Source organism: Musa acuminata, chromosome BXJ1-7 (genome assembly GCF_036884655.1).
Source record: "Musa acuminata AAA Group cultivar baxijiao chromosome BXJ1-7, Cavendish_Baxijiao_AAA, whole genome shotgun sequence".
Classification (NCBI taxonomy): Eukaryota; Viridiplantae; Streptophyta; class Magnoliopsida; order Zingiberales; family Musaceae; genus Musa; species Musa acuminata.
This window is the reverse complement of record NC_088333.1, coordinates 41,599,047-41,624,104: the sequence shown is the minus strand read 5'-3', so window position 1 is coordinate 41,624,104 and position 25,058 is coordinate 41,599,047. Positions and strand designations below refer to the sequence as shown.

Genomic DNA, 25,058 nt, shown 5'->3' with positions numbered 1-25,058 from the left:
TAGAGAGATGTTAAACGATCGTAAAAGTGGATATGCAATTATGAATGAAATGTTTAGATTGTTTTTATATTCCCTTTGTTTTATGTAAATTACTGACGTTTACTTATTTCATGTACTAACATTGTTGGTTCTTCATCAAGACATGTTCTTCTTATCTTACACAGATTACAAGTTGAAATTGCGTGCCCTCAACTATCCATGAGAAATGTGGAGCTTAGCTTTGCATTTTTCAATGATCACGAATTCTCTTCTCCTCCGTCGGAGAATACCGCAAGTAAAGAACAGATGCATCATGCGCTTTAGTACAGGTATCCTACTGATCTCTTATATCAAGCAACTTGTGGGAAAAGTTATTTGCCATTTGTTTCGTGCCGACAGGGCCATCTAATTATTGACATGAATGAATGAATCGAGAAACCACTGTGAATTTTCCCCTTGACATGATGTCCAACCATCACCATTCATATCCAGATTCATCCTCTTGGCAAATCATAGAACTTGATGCAGATTTGAGTCCATAAAGTTCACAGAATGCATCTCCTCAAGGAGAGAAACACTCCATCATCAAAGACAAAGGGCATCAACTACAACTTTAGTATAATGTTAAAAGGACGATTGTGGCCATCAAAGATGGATTTATTTCCAATATCTGACCTTCCATCCAGCACTTAAAACAATAATATTATTGTCAGTAATAATAATAAGGATAAGGAATGACTCATCAGTGTCCTATGGGCCTTATTTTCTGGTCGCCATCACATCCAACCAAACCCAGAGTTCTGCACGTTGAACTCGTGCCCCGACGGATAGTGACAAATCTGGAACGTGATACATATTTTTTCGTCGGAGAATATTTTATAGGAAATTTATTTCATATTTTGAGTGATAGTTTTGTACTATTGAACTTTATAGGAAATTAAAAAAAAAAAAAGAGAGAGAGAGAACACCACATGGAAAGAATGATTTTAATGAAGAATTTATCCTATTTTTATGTGATATTTTGGAATTGCTGAACTTTCTAGGAAAAGATAGGAACTCCACGAGGAAATAAGAATTTATACGGAATTCCACCCACCCCCACCCCCACCCCCCTCCTCCATTTTTTTGGGTATAAATGTTCATATGCATTTCATGGTCAACCACATACTTTCTGGACCGACAGAAAGACGTTGATTTTCGTGGTTCGAATCGTGACCAATCGGATTCATCATTATTATTATTATTCGTTGTTCTTTTTTGACCCCTCTTCTTATCCTTCCCGCCACAACCGTCCATCTGACGCAGACGAGCCACCACGTACCAATCCATCCACGCGTCCCGTTGCCTCCCACCTCGCCGCCCCCCTTTAAATACTCCCCCAATCTGATCGGACAAACCTTCCTCTCTTCTCTCTCTCTCTCGCGATCCAGTGATCGTCGCTAATATGCCTTACTGCGACCTAAGCAACAATGGCATCAGGATTTTCTACAGGAGATGCGGACATGGGAGTACCAAAGTCCTCCTCATCATCGGTAAATTTTCTCTTTTGGATGCATTTTTCCTGTTTTTGATGGAGATTTGGGGTTTTCGAGTGCCAAAGGTTCTTCTTGCGTGTAGGATTGGCGGGGACACACGATTCCTGGGGACCGCAGATAAAGGGGCTGACGGGAGCTGTGGAACCCAATGTTGAGGAGGCGCCGCCGACGGAGACTGTCGGCGGGGAATCCAATACCCTCGGTGAGGAGGTCCGGGAGGGGGACGGGATCGAGGTGTGCTGCTTCGACAACCGCGGGGTGGGTCGGAGCTCCGTCCCCACCGAGAAATCGGATTACACGTAATTTTTCTCTCTTGTTTTTCCTACTCATGATTTTTTAGAGTCCTGTTAATTTAATGTTGGTGTAATTGATTTAGTCCTCAAAATTGGGTTTTTCACGATCGGATTTTAGCTTATTAATCGGAATAAACAACATCGAGATAGTTAATGGACTAACGTTCTTTATCTCTTTTGAGGAAGAAGCCAAGAAAATGATACAAGAACGTGTATTAATCGATCAGTTGATTCAGGACTATACGTGGCACTTTTTTAATGAGATCGAACCATGTATATATGTAGAGAGAGAGAGAGAGAGAGAGGAACCACGATGAATGCAATCTTTTCTCCTGAGGAACTTTGAATTAGCGTATGAGGTATAATTGCTAGGAAAGAACTTATGTGCTCTGTTCTTTGGGTTGCAGAACAACTATCATGGCTGAAGATGCCCTGGCTCTATTGGACCATCTAGGCTGGAAAAAAGCTCATGTTTTTGGTCACTCAATGGGTGCGTTGACTTCTTCCAATAACATGATTGATTCTTATTGGCACTAAAATGGAAAGTTTATAAGCAAATCAGACTTTGCCTACTGATTCAGTACATTCTCTTTTCTTTTCTGTAGCTTCTCAGAGTTTGAAGAGTGTTTGTGTAGTATACGCTCACATGCTATTCAAATCCGTTTGATTGATGTACAGGAGCGATGATTGCTTGCAAATTGGCAGCCATGGCACCTGATAGGATATGCTCCTTGGCTTTGCTCAGTGTGACTGGAGGTGGCTTCGAATGTTTCCCTAAGGTATATCAGTAAAGCTACTACTTCCGGACAAATCAACTCCATTCAGTACCGCTTGATCTTGTTGAACTTTTTTGATGTGATTTAGTTCTTGCAAAGATAAATGTCTCTTGCAATGGTGTGTTACCTGGATTTATACAAATTTACCACTTCCTTCTTTACTTTCTGTTTGAAGCTGTTTGTTTCAAGCATCTAACCCAGTTATGCAATCTAACCCAGTTACTTCCAATTTTCTGGAATGTTCTAGCTTGCTACTGAATATGTAGATCGATGATAACTAAACTAAAGTATAACCTTGTGTTTCAAAGCGCTTTATCAGGAACAGTGTCCATCAATTAAGTAATCTTGACCTTGTTAGTTATCTTTCAAGGATTATGAAAATGTCGGTGTTAACTCTGCTCGGAACCACAAAAAAGCAAGTGATACTGCCACTAAATGACTCCAGCAGAAAAAAAAAAGAAAAAAAAAAAAAAACAAGGCTCATCGTCAGCAGTTCTTAATGGGATACTTTAGCAACATATATACGCAAAATTTATCATGCAATGTTTCTTGCTTTACTAAATTGCATATTTGTTGCCTAAGGTTAAAGCAAAATACACACTGCTGTGCACATCACTCATCAAGTTGAAATTTCACCGCTATTGCAGATTGATCTCCAGATGCTATCGCTGGCATTTCGATTCTTGAGAGCAAAGACCCCAGAACAACGCGCTATGGTGGACTTAGAAACCCATTACACCAAGGTGGAGCACTTTTTTTTGCATACACTATCTTTGATTGCCATGCAACCTAGATGAGATATTTCATCTTTGTGAAACCACCCGAAAGCAATTAATTATGAATCTCTTTGATGTTATATGCAGGAATACCTTGATGAATGTGTTGGATCTCGGACAAGAAGGGATATTCTCTATCAAGTAAGTGAAGTTGTGCCAAAATAGAACACATAAAAATTATTTAGATTTATTTTGGTCTCCTGCAGTTAACACCTAAAACACCTTGGCCACATTTCCAGCAGAGTTTCTGAATACCAGTTCTTCTCTTTTCTTTCAAGTAAAGCAACACTAGTCCTAAAGTTCTCTAATCTATTCTTTCCTTTAGCTGTGCTAGCATCAACCTGCCCTATAACTCAAGCTAGTGACAAACAATATTTGGTACTTTTCATCTTATCCTGCCTACTTTTGTCTTCCTCATCTTTCCTGCTACAGATTCTTTCTCTCCACCCAAGTTCAAAAGATACCAAAGTCACATGATGAGAACTTGCCATGGCTGTCCATCTCCATCTCATCATGTCATCCTGCTCAATTCTCCTGGCAAAACTGATATGAACTTAAACACCTCTAGCCAATTGGCATCTAGAAAATTACTGGAACGATGGTTCCCAATGAACAGATTGGGACGGAATTGTGCAGCAAATTTTCACCACAAAGTTCTCTTAGACATAACATAAAAAATGCTGAAAATAATTATAGAAAGCGTAAGCCATTCATCTGTCGAACATCGAACAAAAAAAGCACTCCTTCACTTGCAAAAACACTTTTCCAACAATATAATAAAGATTTTCATATCATTTAGCCATTTACCATACCTTCATGTTGAATCAGTGGTGATGCGATAGAAAGAAATGTGAAACCATTGACAAAGTTACAGAGAGATGTAAATTCTGATTTTCGTTTTGGGTATTCGTCGTCTTGCATTGCTATTATTCTTATAAACGGCTAAAAGATTTTAATACTGGGAAAAAAAAATTAACTCGCCAGGCTGGGTTTATTGTCATCTCTATTAAATTGATGGTGAACAATGTTCTAATATGGCCTCTAGCACAATTTTCTCCGTAAGAAGCAACCTTGTTCTGAATTTAAGATGAAATCTCTGGCAAAATGATTAATGGAATCACGTGATTTTCTGCTTTTTTATGGTTTGCCAGTCTGCTTTATTTTTAATACAGATAAGAGTTTCATGACTTCAGGATTATGTAAAAGCAATATCATCAAGTGGAATGCAATCTAACTATGGTTTTGAAGGCCAACTTAATGCCTGCTGGATGCATAATATGACTTCAAAAGAACTTGAGACAATTCGTTCATCAGGGGTTCTTGTTTCAATCATCCATGGCAGGTAGCAACTAAAGTTTACTCCCTCCCACTCTCCCCCTCCTATGCTTGTCAACAATATTGAAAAACTAACATTGTGATGCAATATCTTGATAGGGATGACATCATTGCTCAATTGGATCATGCAAGGAGGCTTGCAAAGAAGCTGCAACCTGTTGCAAGAATGGTAGAGCTTCACGGCGCACATCTAGTGAGCCATGAGAGGCCAGAAGAGGTATCTATATTATGAATCCATATAAGTCAGAACTTTTAAGTGAAATGCTCTATAACTGATGATGATAGAAACAGAAGTTTGCAGCATGCGTATGATACAAATTCTTTCTTATGACTGTATTTTGACGGAATGTAAAAGATAGCAAAGATATTAGCTACCGAGGTTTGATGGTAGGATATCATGAAGATGCTGCAGTTTCATGCCATTCAACAAGTCACCTATGTGGTTTGCAACCTTTAGTGGTATAATAATCCCAGGAACAGATATTTTATAAGTTTTTTGTTTTCTTTTTTGGTTTATTACAACCATGATTTTCTTTATCATCATAGTACCAAGATACTTTCTAATGAAAATATTTTGTGGCATCTCAAAGAGATTATACTTCAGACTTCTACATATCTGCTTAACCTCTGATTTAAAGCCGTTCAAAACCAAAGCAAAGAAATTTTAAATTACAATAATGGAACTTTTGTGGATGTCATGCTACATATACTACAGCTACAAGCTAGCACAATGGCTCAGGACTAGTTATGTCTATTATTTATCTGAAGGCAGTCATGCCTCTAGCCGCATGATATGCTTTCCTGCAGTGAAGATATGGCATAATTGCTATTGACTTTTGGACTGGAGCAGTTTGGTACTGATTGCTGGACTGTTAACTTTCAGAGATTTCACACTAATAATATCTCAAAACATGATATTGTACCAGTTCTTAGCTTGTCTATGTTCCCTTGTACAAGAAAAAAGATGTCTTTCAAAACTGAACTTTTCTTTTAAGATTATAATCAAATGACAAGTTAAAACATATCTAGTGAGCTCAAGATAAAAGTAAGAACTTGTTACAGATCATACTACTACTATATTTGAGGTAGCATGCTGAACATTCTCCCGCATTTTCAGAAAAAGTTGTCTTTCAATTATTCGTCATCTATGATTTGTAGACAACAGCGAGTTGTCATCTCATCTATACATAGGGCCAGTTCAGCCCTGCTGCTGCAAAGTAAACCATTCTGGTGTATACCTGTTTCTGCTGTTTGATTATATGTTTTTAAGAAGAAATATTTATCACTTCATACTCTAAATGCCAAACAAGTCCTAAACTTAGTGGTGGACTTCCAGGTTAATGTTGCTCTTATGGAGCTAATAAAGGCTTCAAAGTCAAAGCTAGAACCAGAAGAATGGTCACAGTTGGCTGAGAGTGAGTCAGGTAATCTGGAAGCAATTATTTCAATGTGTATTTGAACACTCACCATGGAAGTGCATTATCCTGATATCAATCAAAATTCTCATATTGACTCGTTCTCCGTAGGTTGTCTTGTCTTGAAGATGCATCCACCACTGAACAACAGGAACAAAGATGAAGCAAATTCTCTAATCATGTATAAATTACTAGGAAAACTACAGCTTAGATTCCTTTAATTCTTTGGGGCATTTATCACGGGATACGAACACATCAGAAATACTCTCAAAATAAAGCCAGTTAGAGTTGCAGCCTCTGTAACATAAGGTAAAACCATCATTTATGCTATAATTTTGTTTCCTCATATATTTGTTGATCATGAACATCCAAACAGCATTGACAAGTTTTATTTCTTAGATCTTATGATCTTGGAAGAGCAACCATTACGCTTACAGGATGCGATAATTCACCGCTTCCTCACATCAACTCAAACAGTTGGAAACTACAAAGGAGAAGTGTTTTCTGAGCAAGTTACAGCCTTGAGAAGTGTAAAAAGTTTCTTGCATTGAAAGAATAAGAAGCAAAAAGCCACTGATTAGATGTTGCAAGTGCCTGTAATCTGTATCATGGCACTGTCCTTGTCCATTTTAATTCAAGAATTGCACTGATGGCGCATCAAATTAATCCCAGTTGATGCTGTACAGTTGCATATATTTTCACATCGTGTTTTCTCTCTTCTTTTTTTTAATGGAAGAGATCATTGAATTTTTATTTTACATGAAGGATGAAAAACAAGTTGTATTTGATTTAATATGGAATTCCCTATTTGTTTCACTCAAATTCTTGTTACAAATAATTGTGGATTGACATGATCAATGATTCCAATGCATAGCCTTCTTGCAAAATGAGGAATTCTATTCAAGAAAAGGGGAACTTCATATTGATTAAAAGAAGGTAAAAGTTAACTATCTGTCATTATAAAAAAAAATCTATATATTAAAATTCCTATCGAGATGAGAAAAGAAAGTGATGGATACTGATTTGGTTACCTGAACTCAAAAGACTTCAGAGAGATCCAACTCAGAGAGAGAGAGAGAGAGAGAGAGAGAGAGAGAGAGACGACCCGAGCAGCGGTTCTATGGATGAATCTTAATGTACCGTATCGAGCGGTAGATTCCAATAATATTCCGGTATCTTGCTGCGGATATTCTTGGAATCCGTTCCCTGGATGGGGTACGGCGGCCCTTGACAGGGCCAGCCGAAGCGATCGATGAGTCGGGCTACAATCAAGTTAAGCCCGGCCCAATTAGTTTTATTATTGGGCCTCATCCCGTAGATTGATACCTACGCCCTGCTTCGATCGCCACAATATCTTGTCTGTATTAGAATTCCTAATTGCCCGATAATATTATCAACATAAAAAGGAAATATATATATATATATATATATATATATATATCGAAAAGGACTTTAAAATTAACAGGATAAATTAAAAAAACAAAAAAGGGTAAGACCGAGCTCAAATTAATGGGCTAAAATCAAATAAATGGGCCGGCCTTAAGCCCACATGATCCGATTAAAACCTGTGTGCGTGGACGAAACCCGCACAGGGAGCAGAAGCAGGGCGTGATCGAGGGTGCGAACCGAGAGAGCAGAAGAGATGGGGCGGGTGATGGAGAAGCTGAAGATATTCGTGGTGAAGGAGCCCGTCGTCGCCGCCTCTTGCCTCATCGCTGGCGTCGGTACCCTTCTCTTCCCAACCCTAATTATGTGATCGTTTGTTCTCGTCGATTTGAAATAGTCGAAGATCCATCGATTTGGTAGTTCTTCTCTCGGTTTATTGTTTTAGATCTTGTAAGTTGATCGATGTCAATTCTTGATGTCTATTTTGAGAATAGTTCAGTGTGATAGTTGGAGAAATTACAGAAGAAAAGATAGAAAAAGAGTAACCTAAAGAGAGCGTGGGTTTCCATTCAGAATCTAAGATGTGGAGGTTGCTTCTGAGATGGTGCCATCAGTGCGCCAGAAATAGTTGCGTAGGTGCTATGATTTTAAGGTTCCTGCAACGGGTCGTGGATCCAAAAACGAAACATATGAAGGTTTTGTAATCTAGGTTTAACTTGCTTTGAGTTATGACCATTTTCTTCTTGTGGAAGATGGAGACTTTGGATCGACCAAGCATATACATCAGATCTTAGTTCTTACTGGATCTGCAGCTGAGCATGAGAATGTCAACATTGAATATATTCATTCCATAAAGAAAAAATAATGGTATTTAGTAAATTTGAAGGAGAGGTTGTTCTGATATATTTACTCATATGTGATGGTTAAATTTGGTTCCTGCTTTAGATTCTTAATAGAAAAGCTAGGTTGCACATTGTTTTTTTTTTTTATGAAGCTTGGTGCAATTAGCAAGTTATACATAGCAAAGACCATAGCATCAATACTCCTCTTGTTGTGTGTTTTGATCACTCTACCTTGAATTTTTTCTAATCTACATTATTATATTTGAAAAAACACAATCTTTAAGTGGATTCCTGAAAATAGATTGAGTTTAACAAAGCATTTACTTTCAGATACCATAAATCATACTTGTGGTAGCTTGAAACTGTACTTGGTTTTAAGACATAGGCTGTAGTTTGTGAGCTTAATTTTCCGTGAAAAAGAAAAAAAAAAGGCTTTGTGCTGTTAGTTTGCAATGTAAATAACTAGATATAAAATTTCTCGAGTTATTAAGTGCATTCTTCAAATTTAAAGGTTTTTATTGGTCAAAGATTCTATCTTTTTGGCCATTGGCATATCCTTGGCATATACTGGTAGTGCTTCTGTTTCTGTCTATGCTTCATGATTTTTTATGCGTGCAACGAACAAAAAGTCTCAGAGTTCACTTTTTGATGAGGCTCTTGTTAGAAGAACATAAACTACTAATAATATGCAACTTGTTATCAGCCTTCTTAATGAAAAGCTGAATCACAAGCTTCATGTACATGCTATGTTCAGGATATCCAAAAGCGGCAAATTTGGATATGGTCCTTCTCGATTAAGTTTTTTAATGGCCAATGTCCTATAACTTCACAGTAGAACACTTCATAATCCTGTTTTGTTGTGAGAAACTTTCTGGTCATTGCATTCCTGAACCTTCTAATGTAGCACCATCATGCTCAAGTAGTAGGTCTTTCTAGAATCATAGCTCCCTGAACCTCCTAATCCAATATGCATTTTAACATAGCATACTTTATGTTCATTGTAGCTCCATCTTGTGAACAGGATGAATGAGCTATCTGTTGATTGTTTATAAAAAGGTGCCAGTGAGAACCCCAAAAAGGGGTATTCCATTCATTAGAATCTTGGTCTCCCTGCTACGAGATTGGCTTCTAATCGAAAATTCCCACTATGTTTCACAACTGACGAAGAAGTTCAATGTTCTAGCTCTTTCTAGAGTTACGTAACTTCCTATGACAAGTGATACGAATGAACATTACTTTAGGAGACTGTTTTTCAGAATCCTTTGTCCCCCATAGGTTGTGAACAAATACTATTTTCAAAAGCTGAGCACTCGATATTATCTACCATATGTAGCATTATTACTTCAGATTAGAGTGTTATAAAACCAGAAACAAAAGAACACTTATTACTTCATCGGTTAAGCTTCAGGAGATGCATGTTTATGTATCATTTTAATAGAGATGCTTTGTCAGCAAAAGAAGGGAACTGCTACTTGCATGTTCTGGTTTTTCGAGATCAGGGCTCAAGCACAATATTAATTTTTTTTGCTGATGATCTAATCAAAGGCACTCTAACATAAACCAAAAATGGGGCTTATTTTCGCTTTTGGACAATTTAGATTCTTGGAATATGATATTTTGTATACCTAATTATGTGCTCTCGGTTAACTAGAATTTTTATATAGGTTGTTTGTATGCCTGCTCTGAAGCATGTTAAATCAGGAGATGGAGTCCGATAAGTTGGTTTGCTTGCATTGGCTGCAAGTATAAAGATTTATGTTTATAATTTCAACCATGTTGCTGTCTTATGCTATTTCAGGTCTCTTCCTTCCTGCTGTAGTTAGGCCTATCTTGGATTCCTTCGAGACAGCCAAGCAGGTCCCACAACCTGCTCTTTCTGATGTATGTATATGTTGCACCTTTATTCTTTCGTGGCTTTAAGAAACTTTCTCCTACCTTATTTAAGTGAGATACACTTAGCTATATTCCCAACATCAAAGTATAAGCTGTATTTTAGCTGAGGTCATGTCCACTTAGCGCTTTAAAGCACCACAAACAAGTCAAAATCAAAATGGAACTCCATGCTTAATTTTATGGATAATGGGATCATTAGCATTATGACAAGCATTAAATTCAGAGTGTTGTCATCCATGAACAATAAGATTTGTTTGTTACTGGATTTCTTAAGTGTTTTTTTTTTTCCTTGTGAGCGCAGGTGGTAGCTGGTGTGACTGGCAAGAGAAGAGACTAATCTGCATCTTATTAGTGTTCCTCGTGCTTTTAATTCCTCTCTTTATATTATCCTTCTACTTTGAGGCTTTTCAAGATAGTGTGATGTCTTTGGTTTTCTATGTTCAGAATGATGTGGCTAAACTTAGACCACATTTCTACTTTTGTTGACCGCCACTATGGGCATTGAACATTGCAAGTTCAGAATTGTTCTGGATCAGTTCAAATAAGAAAAATATTTGGAAGATACGTGAACGAATTTTGTATTAGTTTCTCCAGTGATCCAGTCAACTAGTTGCTCCCTTGATGAGTCCAAATGGTTACAACTTTGGGAAGGAATACAAGTTCATGTTTGTTTTGCTTCTCAAGAAGCTCAATGATACTGTTTCGATGTGTTGTCTTGCTGATGTTGCAGATCCAGAGGCTAGACGTTCCAAGAGAGATGGGTGAAGCCCTTGTTCTTAGTGGTTAGATTCCATCAGCATTAAAGATAATAAAGATAATGGACACTATGATTAGATTTGGTCATGATTGCATCAAAGATAATGGATATTTCATGATTAAATTTAATTATATTTAAAGTTTTTTTAGATGTTGTAAGGATAAATTTAGTTATATTAGAAATAATGTATGTTTTGTTTTATGGTCAAATTTGATCATGCTTCATAATCAAATTTGATGCATGTTGGATGTTTTATGATTCAGAGGTAATGAAGACCTCCGAATGCTTCATGGATATATTTGAACGTGTTGGGAATAAATATTTCATAGTCGGATTCAGTTATATCTAAGATAAAGGATATATAATTAGATTTGGTTACATCAAAGATAAATGATACTTTATAATCATTCAATTATGTCGAAAGATGTTTTATGATTGGATTCAACCATGTCAGATTGGACCGTGTCAAAGAGAAAAAGAGAAAGGATGCTTTATCAATTATGTTTCTTGAGATGTCACAAGTGCATTGATTGATTACATGCGTGATCCATTATCACTTCGGACATCAGCATGCATTCCAATCTAGTCGAAGCATTAGGGATCCAAGGATATCATGATCTTATTGATTGATCCACTTAAAGTGATGCACTGGAGACACCATGCAACATATGTTACCGAATGTCATAGTCTCAGCAATACCCTTACGCTGACCTTGTTGCATTATAAACTCAATATATTTAATAAAATTTAATTTTTAAATATAATGATCCTGTAATATTTTATCATGAGCTCTTTGAGATTATATATGTTTAGATCTGTGGGTCATTTCATATTTTTTATTTTAGTGGAGAGAGATATTTTATCATATTTATAAATATCTTATTGAGATATTATTATATATATCTAATTATAAATAAAGTTGAGAAATAATTAAATAGAAAAGTTAAGATTCTTAAATCGAACATGGGTGATAAATTTTTTTATAATAGATATCATGAGTCTAATTATAATTATAGTTCTTCCACTAGATTCCTAGAATAACAAGATATTTATACTCAAAATGTCTTACCATATGTACAACGAAGAATAAGATTGTTGAAAGATGAAAGCATATTATTATAAGAGCCTGATAATTTATTCTTCTATACTCAATGTGAGAAGAAGCATTAAGGATGATTATATATCTCTTGAACAAAATTTTTAGTAAGTCAATTACATCGACCCTTTTTAAGTTAAAGATTGGTAGGAAATCAAGTTATTTACATATTTGAGATTGTCTCAAGATAAAGATCTTTAAATCATATAAAAATAAATTAGGTTCAGGGACCATTTTGGAAATTTTATTAGTTATTTAGAAATTTTTAAAAGGATATAGATTTTATTGCTTTACGAGAACAGTTGAATTTGATGATGTAAGATTCCTAGAAAATGGTGAATATATAAGAGTAAAAAATCTTAAAATTTAATTTTAATATTGAGAAAATACATATTGATATTGTTTTATTATTTTATATTCAAGAAATTATTATTCCTCAAATCACTAAATAATTTGATAAATACAAACAATAAAATAACATGAATAAACTCTCACATAGTATTGATATTGCTATTATAGAATAATCACAATTGATAGTTTTAAGAATATTTCAAAGAAAAATATGACTTATTATTTTATTATTATTATATGATATATCTATAAGAATCAAATTATGATATTGAAATCAAAAGATCCTTCATTATTTTCACAAAAGTAGTGATCCTAAAAAGTGATACGACACAAAAGAGTTAAAATTAATGACTAGAATGATAATTAAGAACTCATTGAATTACCTAATAATTGTAAAAATAATCTATTGCATAAATATAACTTAAAGAATAATATTAAATAATATAAAAGTCATATTTATGGTCAAAGGTTTTACTCCTGAGGAATGCATCAATCATAATAAGATATTTTTTTAGTTTTTTAAATGAACTTATTAAGAATCATTGTGAAATTAGTAGCCCATTATAATTTTGAGTTACATCACGTGGATGTAAAAATAATTTTTCTTAATAGAGATCTAGATTTTATGTATTAACTTAAACGATTCATAAAGAAAATAAGAAAAATATAAAATTTTATATGTAAATTTAAGAAGTCCATTTAGGACCTTAAATAGGCTTTTAAACAATAATATATAAAATTTCTTGATATATAAAATTTCTTGATATTATTAATTCTTTTATATTTAAGAAAAATACTATCGATCAGTATTTATATCTAAAAATCAATAGGAGAAAGTTTATTATATTGATCTTATATATGGATAATATTTTATTTGCTAGCAATGATCTTGATTTATTTTATTGAATAAACAAAAATTCATCGAGAATTTTAATATGATTGATACGAGTAAAGCATCTTATATTATTAGCATTGAGATATTCAATGATTGCTATGAGAATGAATATATTAACCAAGTCTTTGAGAAATTTAGTATACATCATTTGTTCAATAAATAACAAAAGTAAAAAAAAATTAATCAAAATAAATATTTTTAAAATAACTCAAAAAAGAATCAGATAAAAAAATATTCTTTATATATGCCTAATTAAAAGTCTATTATACGTTTAAACCTAAGATCATATATCAGTTTTTTAGTTGGTGCTAAAAGCCTCATCTATTTTGGGTTCAAAGAAACCTTTCTCCCTCGTATAGAGGAACATTTCAATGTGTGAGTTATTCAAAAGCATTTAATCATCTTTAATGATATTGTTGAATTTTGTAAGATAGTAGTCCAATAGAGACTCGCTTCCTCATTGTCAAACTACAAGATGGCAGATTGTTGTCCTCATTGACAATTTGCAGTTGATGATATTATGCTTCAAACTCGTTGGTCAATTGACTAACGAAGCTGATAAGAGTTTTGAGAAAGAGATGAGTACCACTCTCGGGCAACTCCTCGTGGAGTCACACGATGTAGCTCTGCACTCGAGTGTACTATTGATTCATACGGCGATTACTCATTCTCGACCCTTAATGGGAAGACTACACCACCTGCCCAATTTTGTTTGGTAGGACCGATCGAGAATCAACGTCTACGCTAGGAATAGATTCTGGTCGTGTGAGCTGTCCAGGGTGAGATAGGAACAACGTGACTTGAACTTGTTGAGTCAACGTAGCGAATGTTTTAAGCAAGCAAAGCGACTGTGGAGGGATTCACCACCGACGATGTGACTCTTGAATTATCAAACAGGCGTTTGAACATCTTCCGTATGATCCCGTGATTCTATTTTCTTTCACTCCATCAGCGGATGTCAATTTCATATCAAAGGCGTTTTTTCCATGGCTTAATGATGCTCTCCACAAAGCCAGAGATCAGCATGCAAGGGATCGTTGGAGTCGAGAACACAATTGTTTGCTGAATGCATTGCAAGGATAGCGAAACTGAGCTTAAAGGATGCAATGATCAAACTGACTCGTTCGGAACACCAGCCTTTCAATTATAGGCTTCTTTTGGAAAACAGAATTGCAAGAAGCATGACATTTTATTGACTGTTGTCATGCATGATGAGGAGTTCCCCGACCAACAGATCGGTAGGGAAGAGTGAAAGCATGCCAACCTTCAGTTGAGTTTTCTTCTGGGAAACAGCAGACGGCTTCACCCTATGTGGAAGAAGTGGCAGGTAACTTGTTTTCAGGCTCCACCCTCTTCACATCTTCACTTGGATAGATGAGTATCTTCCTTGCTACTTCGCAAAATTCCCTGCAAAGTTGTGTTCTTGAATCAATTTAATTCCTCAAGCAGAAGGTGACTAGTAATCAGTTAACAAGTCAAGAAGGGTTCATAGATGATCCATACGGCCATGGATAGTCGCCGACCAGCATCATATCCCCTTCATCATCGGTAAAGACAACCTCCCATTTGTCGCGACAGCGAAGCTCTCCTTTGATCTCAAACATCTGTTCTAGCTCTAGGAACAATTCATCGTAACCTTTTAGGTTTGCCAAGTCTACAGCTCGGCCAACTGCAATTCCTTGCATGTGAACCTTGTAATCACCCAAATGTTAATCAAAGTTCCTTATGAACAGTAATCATGCTTTCGAAGAGCTATGTTTTTACCTTGGTACAGCTTCTGGCAGCAATGTTTTGTTTGCTCTGAATCTCCTTTGGAGATGCCTGCAGCACTTGTTTTGTCTCTTTTGAAGCTTTTGAAACTCCAGACTGCTCATCCAAGTCCTCGGTCAAAGCGGTGGCAGCAACAGGATCCTCAGTTGTGGCACTTGATATGCACGCATGGTCACCTGATAACGCGGTTGAAGATATGCCAGTGGAAGGACTGACTAAGTCAATCCCAAACAACCGGTAACAACCGCTACTCTTAGGCTTCTTCTCATTCTCAATCTTGCATTCCAAATCCAATGATGGTTCTTCAGTTATAGGAGTCAAGGCAAGCCCCCAGGAAGGGAGAGTGGCCTCTGCATCACCAACAGCATCCTCCAAACGCTTGGGCGTAACATGTGGCAGTGAAGATGAGTCTTTCGACCAGCCATCCAACAATCCTCTGTTGCATGGCCTGGGAATATTTAAATAATTGAAGTTGATGCTCTCTGTCTGCCTAGGTGACCAGAGAAATCGAGTCTCTGAGCTCCTAGCGCCGATGCTGTTCGGTGGTCTTAGGTCGAACATCTGGTCCTCAACAGGATGCCTAAAAGTTGAACTAGGTTCTGCGTATGAATAGAATAAAAAAAGTTTAAATTTCAGTCACATAAATATCGAGCAAATGAAGAGGAAAGGAATAACTTCATTCTCACTACCAGTGCCAGGGAGGTCCAAGGGTGACCGAGCTCTCTTCTTGGAAAAGGCTGCCTGAGGATCACCAGAAGCAGAGATGGGTTGACCGAAAGGCTCAACATCCCATGGAGAGATCTTCTCTGGTTTCTGAATGCTAGATGCTTCATCCCAATGCACCTGAAATTAGTAGACTTCAGACACAATGTTCATGCGATTTGGGTGAATGAAGAGGAGTTCATGCGTAACCTTTAATGATCTCCACTTTGAACCTGGCCACTGTGAAGAAATGTCTCCAATTCCAATTACAGTACCGGTGAAACTAAGAAATAAGAACCAAAAAAAAATTCATTAGGAAGAAGCTCAAGACAATACAACAAGAACGGAGAATTACTGAGGAATAACCTTTTCTCTGGAACATCTTCTCCCTCAAATTTCATCTTGAATCTCATCCCAACTGCAAATTCATTTTTAGTTGCCTCCAGATACTTGTTGAGACTAACAATGAACTGATTACACCTAAATTATTCACCATGCATAACTCAATTAACACAGCAATCAATCATGATAATAATGTGCTTTAACATGTAATCTGAGTATCAGTTCCTACCTAGGCTTGTAGTACACCATGAAAAGTGTATGAGTTGAAATGGCATGTGATGCAGTGGCAAGTACTCCAACATGCATGCTATGACTAGACATCACAGATGTTGGCAGAGTGTTTTGGCAGCGGGCGAGTCTCCTCACTCCAACCCGCAGTTCATCATTCTCCCCTCTAGAGCATCGAATCAAACTTAAAACACTAGTCTTAAGGAAAAAGGAAAGAGAAAACTTTTTTCAAGAAACATTAACCTCATTAAGATGAATGCATCACCAGCGACTAATCTCTTTGATGCTACAAATGTACTCCATCCTGTTGTGAGCAAATGTCGCCGTGGTTGACCTGCCAATCAGAATTCAATTAGCCGAGGATTTGAGAAGACAAAAGCTACTTTTCTTTTTTAGCTTCAACTAACCCTGGAAAAGTATACAATTGAATTGAAGCCCATTGTGCTGCAATGGAGAATTTTTACCTTGGTTGGTAACAAAAAATTCAAAGAGAAGAGAATCAAACTGATACCTCTGAATATGTGTTTAAATCGCCATTCCAAACTGTGCAAATCCTCGGCAACCAATTCTTGTGAGGGGGTTTGTTGTGATACATCCTGTCAAGGCATGCAAACGCAGTCCAGATTGAGAGATCATCTGAAAAAGTAAGACCGATTACCGAAACCGACTGAGAGAGACATGGAAGAACTGACTAGAGGAGGAAGACATTCGGTGGCATGTCTACGAAGAACCGAGAAGCCACCATGGGTGCTTGTATCAGAAGCTGTCAATATCTTACAGAAGGAATGAACCACCGGTCTCGGCGTCTCCAGAACACATGGATCAGGACTGGTAGGCTCGTTTTGCTAACAAGAATCAAACCCCAAAAGAACTCAATTTGTGTGGCATTGTATCAAAAAGAGAATTTCTTTTTCCCGAAATGCAAGTGCAATTCTTTGAAAGTAACTTCAATTTGTTTCTTACGTCTGACTCAGGAATCAGAGTGATTTGAGCATAGACTTCGTCAGTGTCGGGTTCGGCCTGGAAAAACCGGGACGGTAAGGAGCTATCTATTATCCAACAGCAAATTTCTAGAAGCGAAGGACAAAGTTTTAATTCGAGAAAGAAAGAGGGTGGAAATGTAGACAACCTTTAGAGTAACATTGACAACGCGGCATAGTATTTTGGGAGGAAGGTTGAACAGCGGAATCTGCTGGTTCAACTCCTGATCTGTCGAAACCTCCAACTGCATATAAACAGAGGAATTCACGAAGAATCCAAAGATTATAACCCAAAAGGTGGAGTTTTTAACGCTTCCACCGCATACAAGAGAAGAAGAGTACGAGAAGTCTTTCTTTCTTTCACCTGCTCCAGATGACCTTGGGGGAAGTAGAACACCCTCTCATCCACCCGGGGAATCTCCACCAGAGGTCCCGCGCACGCCCTCCACAGCTCTTCGTACAGCGTATCACCTGCATCACCACATCAAACACGAATCAATCAAACTAAAAGAGAGAGAGAGAGAGAGAGAGAGAGAGAGAGAGAGAGAGAGCAACCCCAAAAAATTAAGGCCACAGGAGACGCGACCCTCACCTTTCTTCAGCATATCGCTCAGCCGAGACTCCGATCCGCGCGGCCACGATACCAACTCAAGCGCTCCAAAAGCACCGGCTTTTCCTTCACCACCGTGAGTAAGGTCGAATTTGGCGGCCGAACAACGGAGAGAAACCTCCCGTGCGACCCTTGGGCGCTCCCTCAGGCATTTAGTTCACCCCATTAATGAAGCAGCAAAACGCGTCAGGAGAGAAGAACGGCGCGAATTAAAGGCCTCGCCTTTCACCCGCTGCCGCCCTCCTCGCTGAATCCCCGAGCGCTGGGATGTTCCCCAGCCCCCGCGAAACTGCCGGACGCCGCTTCGTTGCCTCGATTCGAGGAATGAAACCCGTCCTCTTTCTCTCTATCTCTCTCTCTCTCCGCCTCTTTTCTTCCCCCTTTTTTTTCTCTCCCAAACAAAGCGACCGAGAGAGAAGAAGAAGAGGAAGACGAGAGAGAGAGGAGCCAAGAAAGCGGCGTCACCGAATGCTGTTCGGTGGTCTTAGGTCGAACATCTGGTCCTCAACAGGATGCCTAAAAGTTGAACTAGGTTCTGCGTATGAATAGAATAAAAAAAGTTTAAATTTCAGTCACATAAATATCGAGCAAATGAAGAGGAAAGGAATAACTTCATTCTCACTACCAGTGCCAGGGAGGTCCAAGGGTGACCGAGCTCTCTTCTTGGAAAAGGCTGCCTGAGGATCACCAGAAGCAGAGATGGGTTGACCGAAAGGCTCAACATCCCATGGAGAGATCTTCTCTGGTTTCTGAATGCTAGATGCTTCATCCCAATGCACCTGAAATTAGTAGACTTCAGACACAATGTTCATGCGATTTGGGTGAATGAAGAGGAGTTCATGCGTAACCTTTAATGATCTCCACTTTGAACCTGGCCACTGTGAAGAAATGTCTCCAATTCCAATTACAGTACCGGTGAAACTAAGAAATAAGAACCAAAAAAAAATTCATTAGGAAGAAGCTCAAGACAATACAACAAGAACGGAGAATTACTGAGGAATAACCTTTTCTCTGGAACATCTTCTCCCTCAAATTTCATCTTGAATCTCATCCCAACTGCAAATTCATTTTTAGTTGCCTCCAGATACTTGTTGAGACTAACAATGAACTGATTACACCTAAATTATTCACCATGCATAACTCAATTAACACAGCAATCAATCATGATAATAATGTGCTTTAACATGTAATCTGAGTATCAGTTCCTACCTAGGCTTGTAGTACACCATGAAAAGTGTATGAGTTGAAATGGCATGTGATGCAGTGGCAAGTACTCCAACATGCATGCTATGACTAGACATCACAGATGTTGGCAGAGTGTTTTGGCAGCGGGCGAGTCTCCTCACTCCAACCCGCAGTTCATCATTCTCCCCTCTAGAGCATCGAATCAAACTTAAAACACTAGTCTTAAGGAAAAAGGAAAGAGAAAACTTTTTTCAAGAAACATTAACCTCATTAAGATGAATGCATCACCAGCGACTAATCTCTTTGATGCTACAAATGTACTCCATCCTGTTGTGAGCAAATGTCGCCGTGGTTGACCTGCCAATCAGAATTCAATTAGCCGAGGATTTGAGAAGACAAAAGCTACTTTTCTTTTTTAGCTTCAACTAACCCTGGAAAAGTATACAATTGAATTGAAGCCCATTGTGCTGCAATGGAGAATTTTTACCTTGGTTGGTAACAAAAAATTCAAAGAGAAGAGAATCAAACTGATACCTCTGAATATGTGTTTAAATCGCCATTCCAAACTGTGCAAATCCTCGGCAACCAATTCTTGTGAGGGGGTTTGTTGTGATACATCCTGTCAAGGCATGCAAACGCAGTCCAGATTGAGAGATCATCTGAAAAAGTAAGACCGATTACCGAAACCGACTGAGAGAGACATGGAAGAACTGACTAGAGGAGGAAGACATTCGGTGGCATGTCTACGAAGAACCGAGAAGCCACCATGGGTGCTTGTATCAGAAGCTGTCAATATCTTACAGAAGGAATGAACCACCGGTCTCGGCGTCTCCAGAACACATGGATCAGGACTGGTAGGCTCGTTTTGCTAACAAGAATCAAACCCCAAAAGAACTCAATTTGTGTGGCATTGTATCAAAAAGAGAATTTCTTTTTCCCGAAATGCAAGTGCAATTCTTTGAAAGTAACTTCAATTTGTTTCTTACGTCTGACTCAGGAATCAGAGTGATTTGAGCATAGACTTCGTCAGTGTCGGGTTCGGCCTGGAAAAACCGGGACGGTAAGGAGCTATCTATTATCCAACAGCAAATTTCTAGAAGCGAAGGACAAAGTTTTAATTCGAGAAAGAAAGAGGGTGGAAATGTAGACAACCTTTAGAGTAACATTGACAACGCGGCATAGTATTTTGGGAGGAAGGTTGAACAGCGGAATCTGCTGGTTCAACTCCTGATCTGTCGAAACCTCCAACTGCATATAAACAGAGGAATTCACGAAGAATCCAAAGATTATAACCCAAAAGGTGGAGTTTTTAACGCTTCCACCGCATACAAGAGAAGAAGAGTACGAGAAGTCTTTCTTTCTTTCACCTGCTCCAGATGACCTTGGGGGAAGTAGAACACCCTCTCATCCACCCGGGGAATCTCCACCAGAGGTCCCGCGCACGCCCTCCACAGCTCTTCGTACAGCGTATCACCTGCATCACCACATCAAACACGAATCAATCAAACTAAAAGAGAGAGAGAGAGAGAGAGAGAGAGAGAGAGAGAGAGAGAGCAACCCCAAAAAATTAAGGCCACAGGAGACGCGACCCTCACCTTTCTTCAGCATATCGCTCAGCCGAGACTCCGATCCGCGCGGCCACGATACCAACTCAAGCGCTCCAAAAGCACCGGCTTTTCCTTCACCACCGTGAGTAAGGTCGAATTTGGCGGCCGAACAACGGAGAGAAACCTCCCGTGCGACCCTTGGGCGCTCCCTCAGGCATTTAGTTCACCCCATTAATGAAGCAGCAAAACGCGTCAGGAGAGAAGAACGGCGCGAATTAAAGGCCTCGCCTTTCACCCGCTGCCGCCCTCCTCGCTGAATCCCCGAGCGCTGGGATGTTCCCCAGCCCCCGCGAAACTGCCGGACGCCGCTTCGTTGCCTCGATTCGAGGAATGAAACCCGTCCTCTTTCTCTCTATCTCTCTCTCTCTCCGCCTCTTTTCTTCCCCCTTTTTTTTCTCTCCCAAACAAAGCGACCGAGAGAGAAGAAGAAGAGGAAGACGAGAGAGAGAGGAGCCAAGAAAGCGGCGTCACCGAATCGGCCGAATACCTTTTTACCTGCTGGGTGTGGGGGTGTGTCCTCCTCCCGTGTGTACAGTGATGGCGATGGAGTTAATGGCTTCCCCACTCGCTGTCCCTCTCTCCCTCACACACGCACATTGAAGATACCCACTGTCACATGGCGCTTATCGTTTCTCGAGGTGGGTCCACCGGTGGTCCCCAATCTTGACTGCGGCTTCCGGTAATACACCGCAACGTAACGGAAGTCCTCCCGGCGAGCAAGCCGCCCCGTTACGTTCCCCGACGGTGCCATCGCGAGTGGGACCGGCGGCTCGCGGGTGGCGCACATACGTATGCCGATGCGTGGTCCGCTGGAGGGAGACAGGTGATTGGACCGCCTCCCGTTACAGTCAGTATCGGCACGTGCCGGGAGGCTCTGTCGGTAATAACCAAAGGGCGGGGACGGGGTGGACGGATGGGTGGGGGATTGGTGGGGTCCAGAAGAGGAGGGCGGAAATTTCACGTGGGGGGCTCGGATATGATGGGCTCATCATCGTCCCCGTCCACCCCTCCATCGGGGAAGACGAGAGGGGCGGTGGTGCGACAGCGACCGGGTGGGAACTTGTCGCCGTACGGTGGAGAATTCCGCCCAATTCTCTCTCTCTCTCTCTCTCTCTATATATATATATATATATATATAATATATATATAGAGAGAGAGAGAGAGAGAGTCGATGCGTCAAACGTGTTGACGATTCTATGGGAGGAGTGGCTGATTTGAAACAGCAACATGGCCATCTGCTATTAGCATATGAGCCGAGAATAGCAGACCGACGGCGACTCGTGATTTCAACGAGCAAAGACACTGTTTCTCCCTCGTAATGCTAAGCTCGTTTCAAGCCTCCTTTTGTCTTTCATCTCGGTACAAGGGTAATAATTATAATAAGACTCACGTGACATCAGCTGACGTCCCACGTCTCTGTCGGACTGACAGCACCTGACAAACACAGGCCGAAACGTCAACCAAGGCCCATTAACGATTGCCAACGGTGATGTCAGACGTCGTCAGATGTACGATCCTGCTCCCCGTGGACAGGCACATCAGATAACACTAAACTTTCCTTTAAATACCCTCGCGTTCTAAACAAGAGGGAGGGGGACAACACATAAACACGAACAAACTCCCTACAACCTTCAACTAACTTGATCGTCGGAGAGGTCGGGTCAAGCACCTCGACCCGACCCGTGTGCAGGAACGAAGACGAGGCGACTCTCATCGGACGCACCAGGCGAGGAGCCCCTTCCCGGAGGAAATGGCAACCCACCTCCACGATCAAACAGACCGAGCCGACGACCACAGTAGTCCCAAGGAACCCCCTTTGGAGATCCTCGTCATCCGGACCCGAATCGAGCCGCGTCGGCCCCGAGGCCACGGCTTAAGGTTGTTTACACTAACAACAAGCATAAAAATTTGAAGATTGTATACAAACACACTTACTAATCAAATCACATGACATGCTTCCTAATCTAAACTATCCGATTTATTATACCACATTTAGACTTAAATTAGTCGACAAAGATTAGATAGGTTTGTATATTAAAGCTCATCAAGTTGTTGAGTCAATTATCTCATTTGGTCTAATTCGGATGTCGACTTTTCAACGACCATCTTCATCTTATTATATTTAGCTCTCTTTTTTAAAGCATATATTTAGATACCTAACCTAACTATATGTTCATGTCACTATTAACATACTTTTTTTTAAGCGTATATTTAGATACCTAAATCCATATATATGTTCATGTCACTATCAACCTCGATCTAATCGAATGTAACGTATGTCTCACTAATAAGTCGAGTGCCTCACATGATCGATATAATACATGACGATATCGATTGCGATAATTTAATCCACTATTCACAATTGAGTAATGTAATTTTCATACTCTATAAATAAAGGGTCAAGCATTATACTCAAAAAGAGATAGAGATGAGATAGAACTGAGAAAGACAACAAGACTTGCCATCTCCTTGCATGTATCGAAACCGATCCTTTCGTCTAAAGCGTTGTGAGTGCCACACTATAAGTCGGCATATGCCACCGTGCTTTGATGGTGCCGGTGCTTTCCCATGAGCTTTGGTCTCCCATGTTCTCTCTCTCTCTCTCTCTCAATATCGTGCATGACTAAATGACACCGAGGGGATCCCAGATCGTAGGAACTGGTGTACCATTGCTTCGTCATTTGAGCATCGTTGGCTCGTGTGATCGACTCGTCATAGCTGACAGCCTAATGAAGTTGCGACGACACCAATAATTGGCGATCCACCATGGCCTCTTGGGAACCCCACAACGACATGCGGAAGAGTTAATTATTCTCATGCGTGGAGAGAGAGAAGATTCTCCAAAGCATCATCGAAACTTGGTGGAACAAGATTCCTCGATCATCAAATTATCATATCATATGGGAATGTGAGTGGATTAGTAGCTCGATCCGATGTCACGAGTCATGTCGACGACACCATTTAATCGGTCGCCGAAAGCGATTTGGTGGTGGTAGGCATTAGTCAGCCTAGCTAGGTACGAGAGATCGTGGCATCACTTACGGAGGATTGGCTTGTAAAGTACATATAAATATACATATACATATTTATGATCTAACTGTTAGTATATATGAAGACGAGTACATGTGATCGAAATCAAAAGCGACAAATAAAAGAATACTAACCCACAAAGTAAGTCAAAATAGAGATCGGAAATAAGTTCCAATAGTTACTCTTCTATTACCTACAAAAACTTTATCATCGTTGAAGAAGGCTTTACTTATATCCATAGAGAGAATATTAGATTTTAGATTTTCTTTTTATATATGTGTGTATGTACATATATACATCCTATCTCATAAAACATTAAAAAAAAAAGTTCTTTCAATCTTTCTAGATCTACTTAAAAATTAAAAACAAAATTCTTTGGACGAACCAAAATCCTGAAATGGGCAGTGTATGTACAAAGCAATTAATCCTCAATTACCAGAATTTTTTCTTCAACCAAAAATATATCGTAATATAATTCCTTTTGTGTTCAAGTAGGCTTATCTCTCGAGTTTTCTCACAAGGAAATATATTATTGATTATTTTTAGTATATATATATATATATATAAATTAATCCCAATAACAATTTAGTGAGAAAAGATATTAGAAGACAAAACATGAGTCCAATTGCATGCATAAAGGAGGCCCGTTGGACTAAGTAAGATGGCCCAATAGTACTCTCATCACGGTTTAATGTCTAGCCCACAACATGATCTCGAGGAATCAATTCACATGGAGCATAGACAATGATTACTGCTCCGATTAGATTAGCTTGATATGACTAAAATTTTCCATATGTTAAGTATATACATATATATATATATATAAAGAATTAGCCGACATCAATTAAAATGAGTCAAATCCCAAATGTCGACTAAGAATATGCGATGGAATCCAATGCCATTGGCATTATATCCGATCCTCCGTTCCTCTTTCAAACGCTTTGGTCTTTGCATCCGTTTCTGGTTTCTCTTTCATGATGCTGTGGACCAGAGAATGGCTGATGCTTCGTCTATCTGCAAGCTGTTTCGATGTTGTGGCCATCCATGAGGCCAACGAAGGAACAGTTCCCTTAAGGCATGAAGACATCCAAGCCGGACTGCTTTCCTGCGCAACACATGGCTGCTTGTACCACAAATTTGTCATATTGATCCCCACCGAGGACCCAACTCGATCCTAGCCCTCCACCATCATCATGTAACCACGGATTCCAGCTCTCATACAACGCCAAGCCCGGCCATCATGCAAAACCTGTCCCTGCAATCAATCGCAGTCTG

The 25,058-nt window shown here is 39.2% G+C and overlaps 3 protein-coding genes and 1 long non-coding RNA gene across 5 annotated transcripts; 2 read left to right on the top strand and 2 right to left on the bottom strand.

Moving 5' to 3' along the window:
- The first annotated feature begins 1,198 nt into the window (after positions 1-1,198).
- LOC135679485 (uncharacterized) lies at positions 1,199-6,920 on the top strand. Its single transcript, XM_065193296.1, has 11 exons — positions 1,199-1,511; positions 1,597-1,813; positions 2,215-2,297; positions 2,486-2,586; positions 3,231-3,326; positions 3,447-3,500; positions 4,553-4,701; positions 4,794-4,911; positions 6,031-6,118; positions 6,221-6,418; positions 6,509-6,920. Exons 1-10 carry the CDS (start codon positions 1,424-1,426, stop codon positions 6,328-6,330), a joined length of 1,104 nt encoding a protein of 367 aa, XP_065049368.1. The 5' UTR covers positions 1,199-1,423; the 3' UTR covers positions 6,331-6,418; positions 6,509-6,920.
- A 774-nt stretch (positions 6,921-7,694) lies between these two features.
- On the top strand, positions 7,695-10,794 carry LOC135679484 (uncharacterized). Its single transcript, XR_010515264.1, has 3 exons — positions 7,695-7,829; positions 10,136-10,218; positions 10,532-10,794. It is a non-coding gene; the product is annotated as an uncharacterized LOC135679484 (long non-coding RNA).
- A 3,613-nt stretch (positions 10,795-14,407) lies between these two features.
- LOC135679482 (auxin response factor 18-like) lies at positions 14,408-18,076 on the bottom strand. Of its 2 annotated transcripts, XM_065193283.1 has the most exons (14): positions 17,944-18,076; positions 17,716-17,822; positions 17,501-17,596; positions 17,335-17,391; positions 17,064-17,216; positions 16,883-16,967; positions 16,615-16,705; positions 16,373-16,537; positions 16,168-16,281; positions 16,012-16,084; positions 15,789-15,942; positions 15,094-15,698; positions 14,833-15,020; positions 14,408-14,736 (listed from the first exon to the last, which is right to left on the bottom strand). In XM_065193283.1, exons 1-14 carry the CDS (start codon positions 17,954-17,956, stop codon positions 14,637-14,639), a joined length of 2,001 nt encoding a protein of 666 aa, XP_065049355.1. In that variant the 5' UTR covers positions 17,957-18,076; the 3' UTR covers positions 14,408-14,636. The 2 variants fall into 2 exon arrangements, with proteins under 2 accessions (XP_065049355.1, XP_065049356.1); XM_065193284.1 differs by lacking the exon at positions 14,408-14,736 and having other exon boundaries at positions 14,839-14,998.
- A 278-nt stretch (positions 18,077-18,354) lies between these two features.
- LOC135679483 (auxin response factor 11-like) lies at positions 18,355-21,230 on the bottom strand. Its single transcript, XM_065193285.1, has 12 exons — positions 20,742-21,230; positions 20,514-20,620; positions 20,299-20,394; positions 20,133-20,189; positions 19,862-20,014; positions 19,681-19,765; positions 19,413-19,503; positions 19,171-19,335; positions 18,966-19,079; positions 18,810-18,882; positions 18,587-18,740; positions 18,355-18,496 (listed from the first exon to the last, which is right to left on the bottom strand). The coding sequence occupies exons 1-12, from the start codon at positions 20,752-20,754 to the stop codon at positions 18,423-18,425; spliced, it is 1,182 nt and encodes a 393-aa protein (XP_065049357.1). The 5' UTR covers positions 20,755-21,230; the 3' UTR covers positions 18,355-18,422.
- Between the last annotated feature and the right edge of the window lie 3,828 nt (positions 21,231-25,058).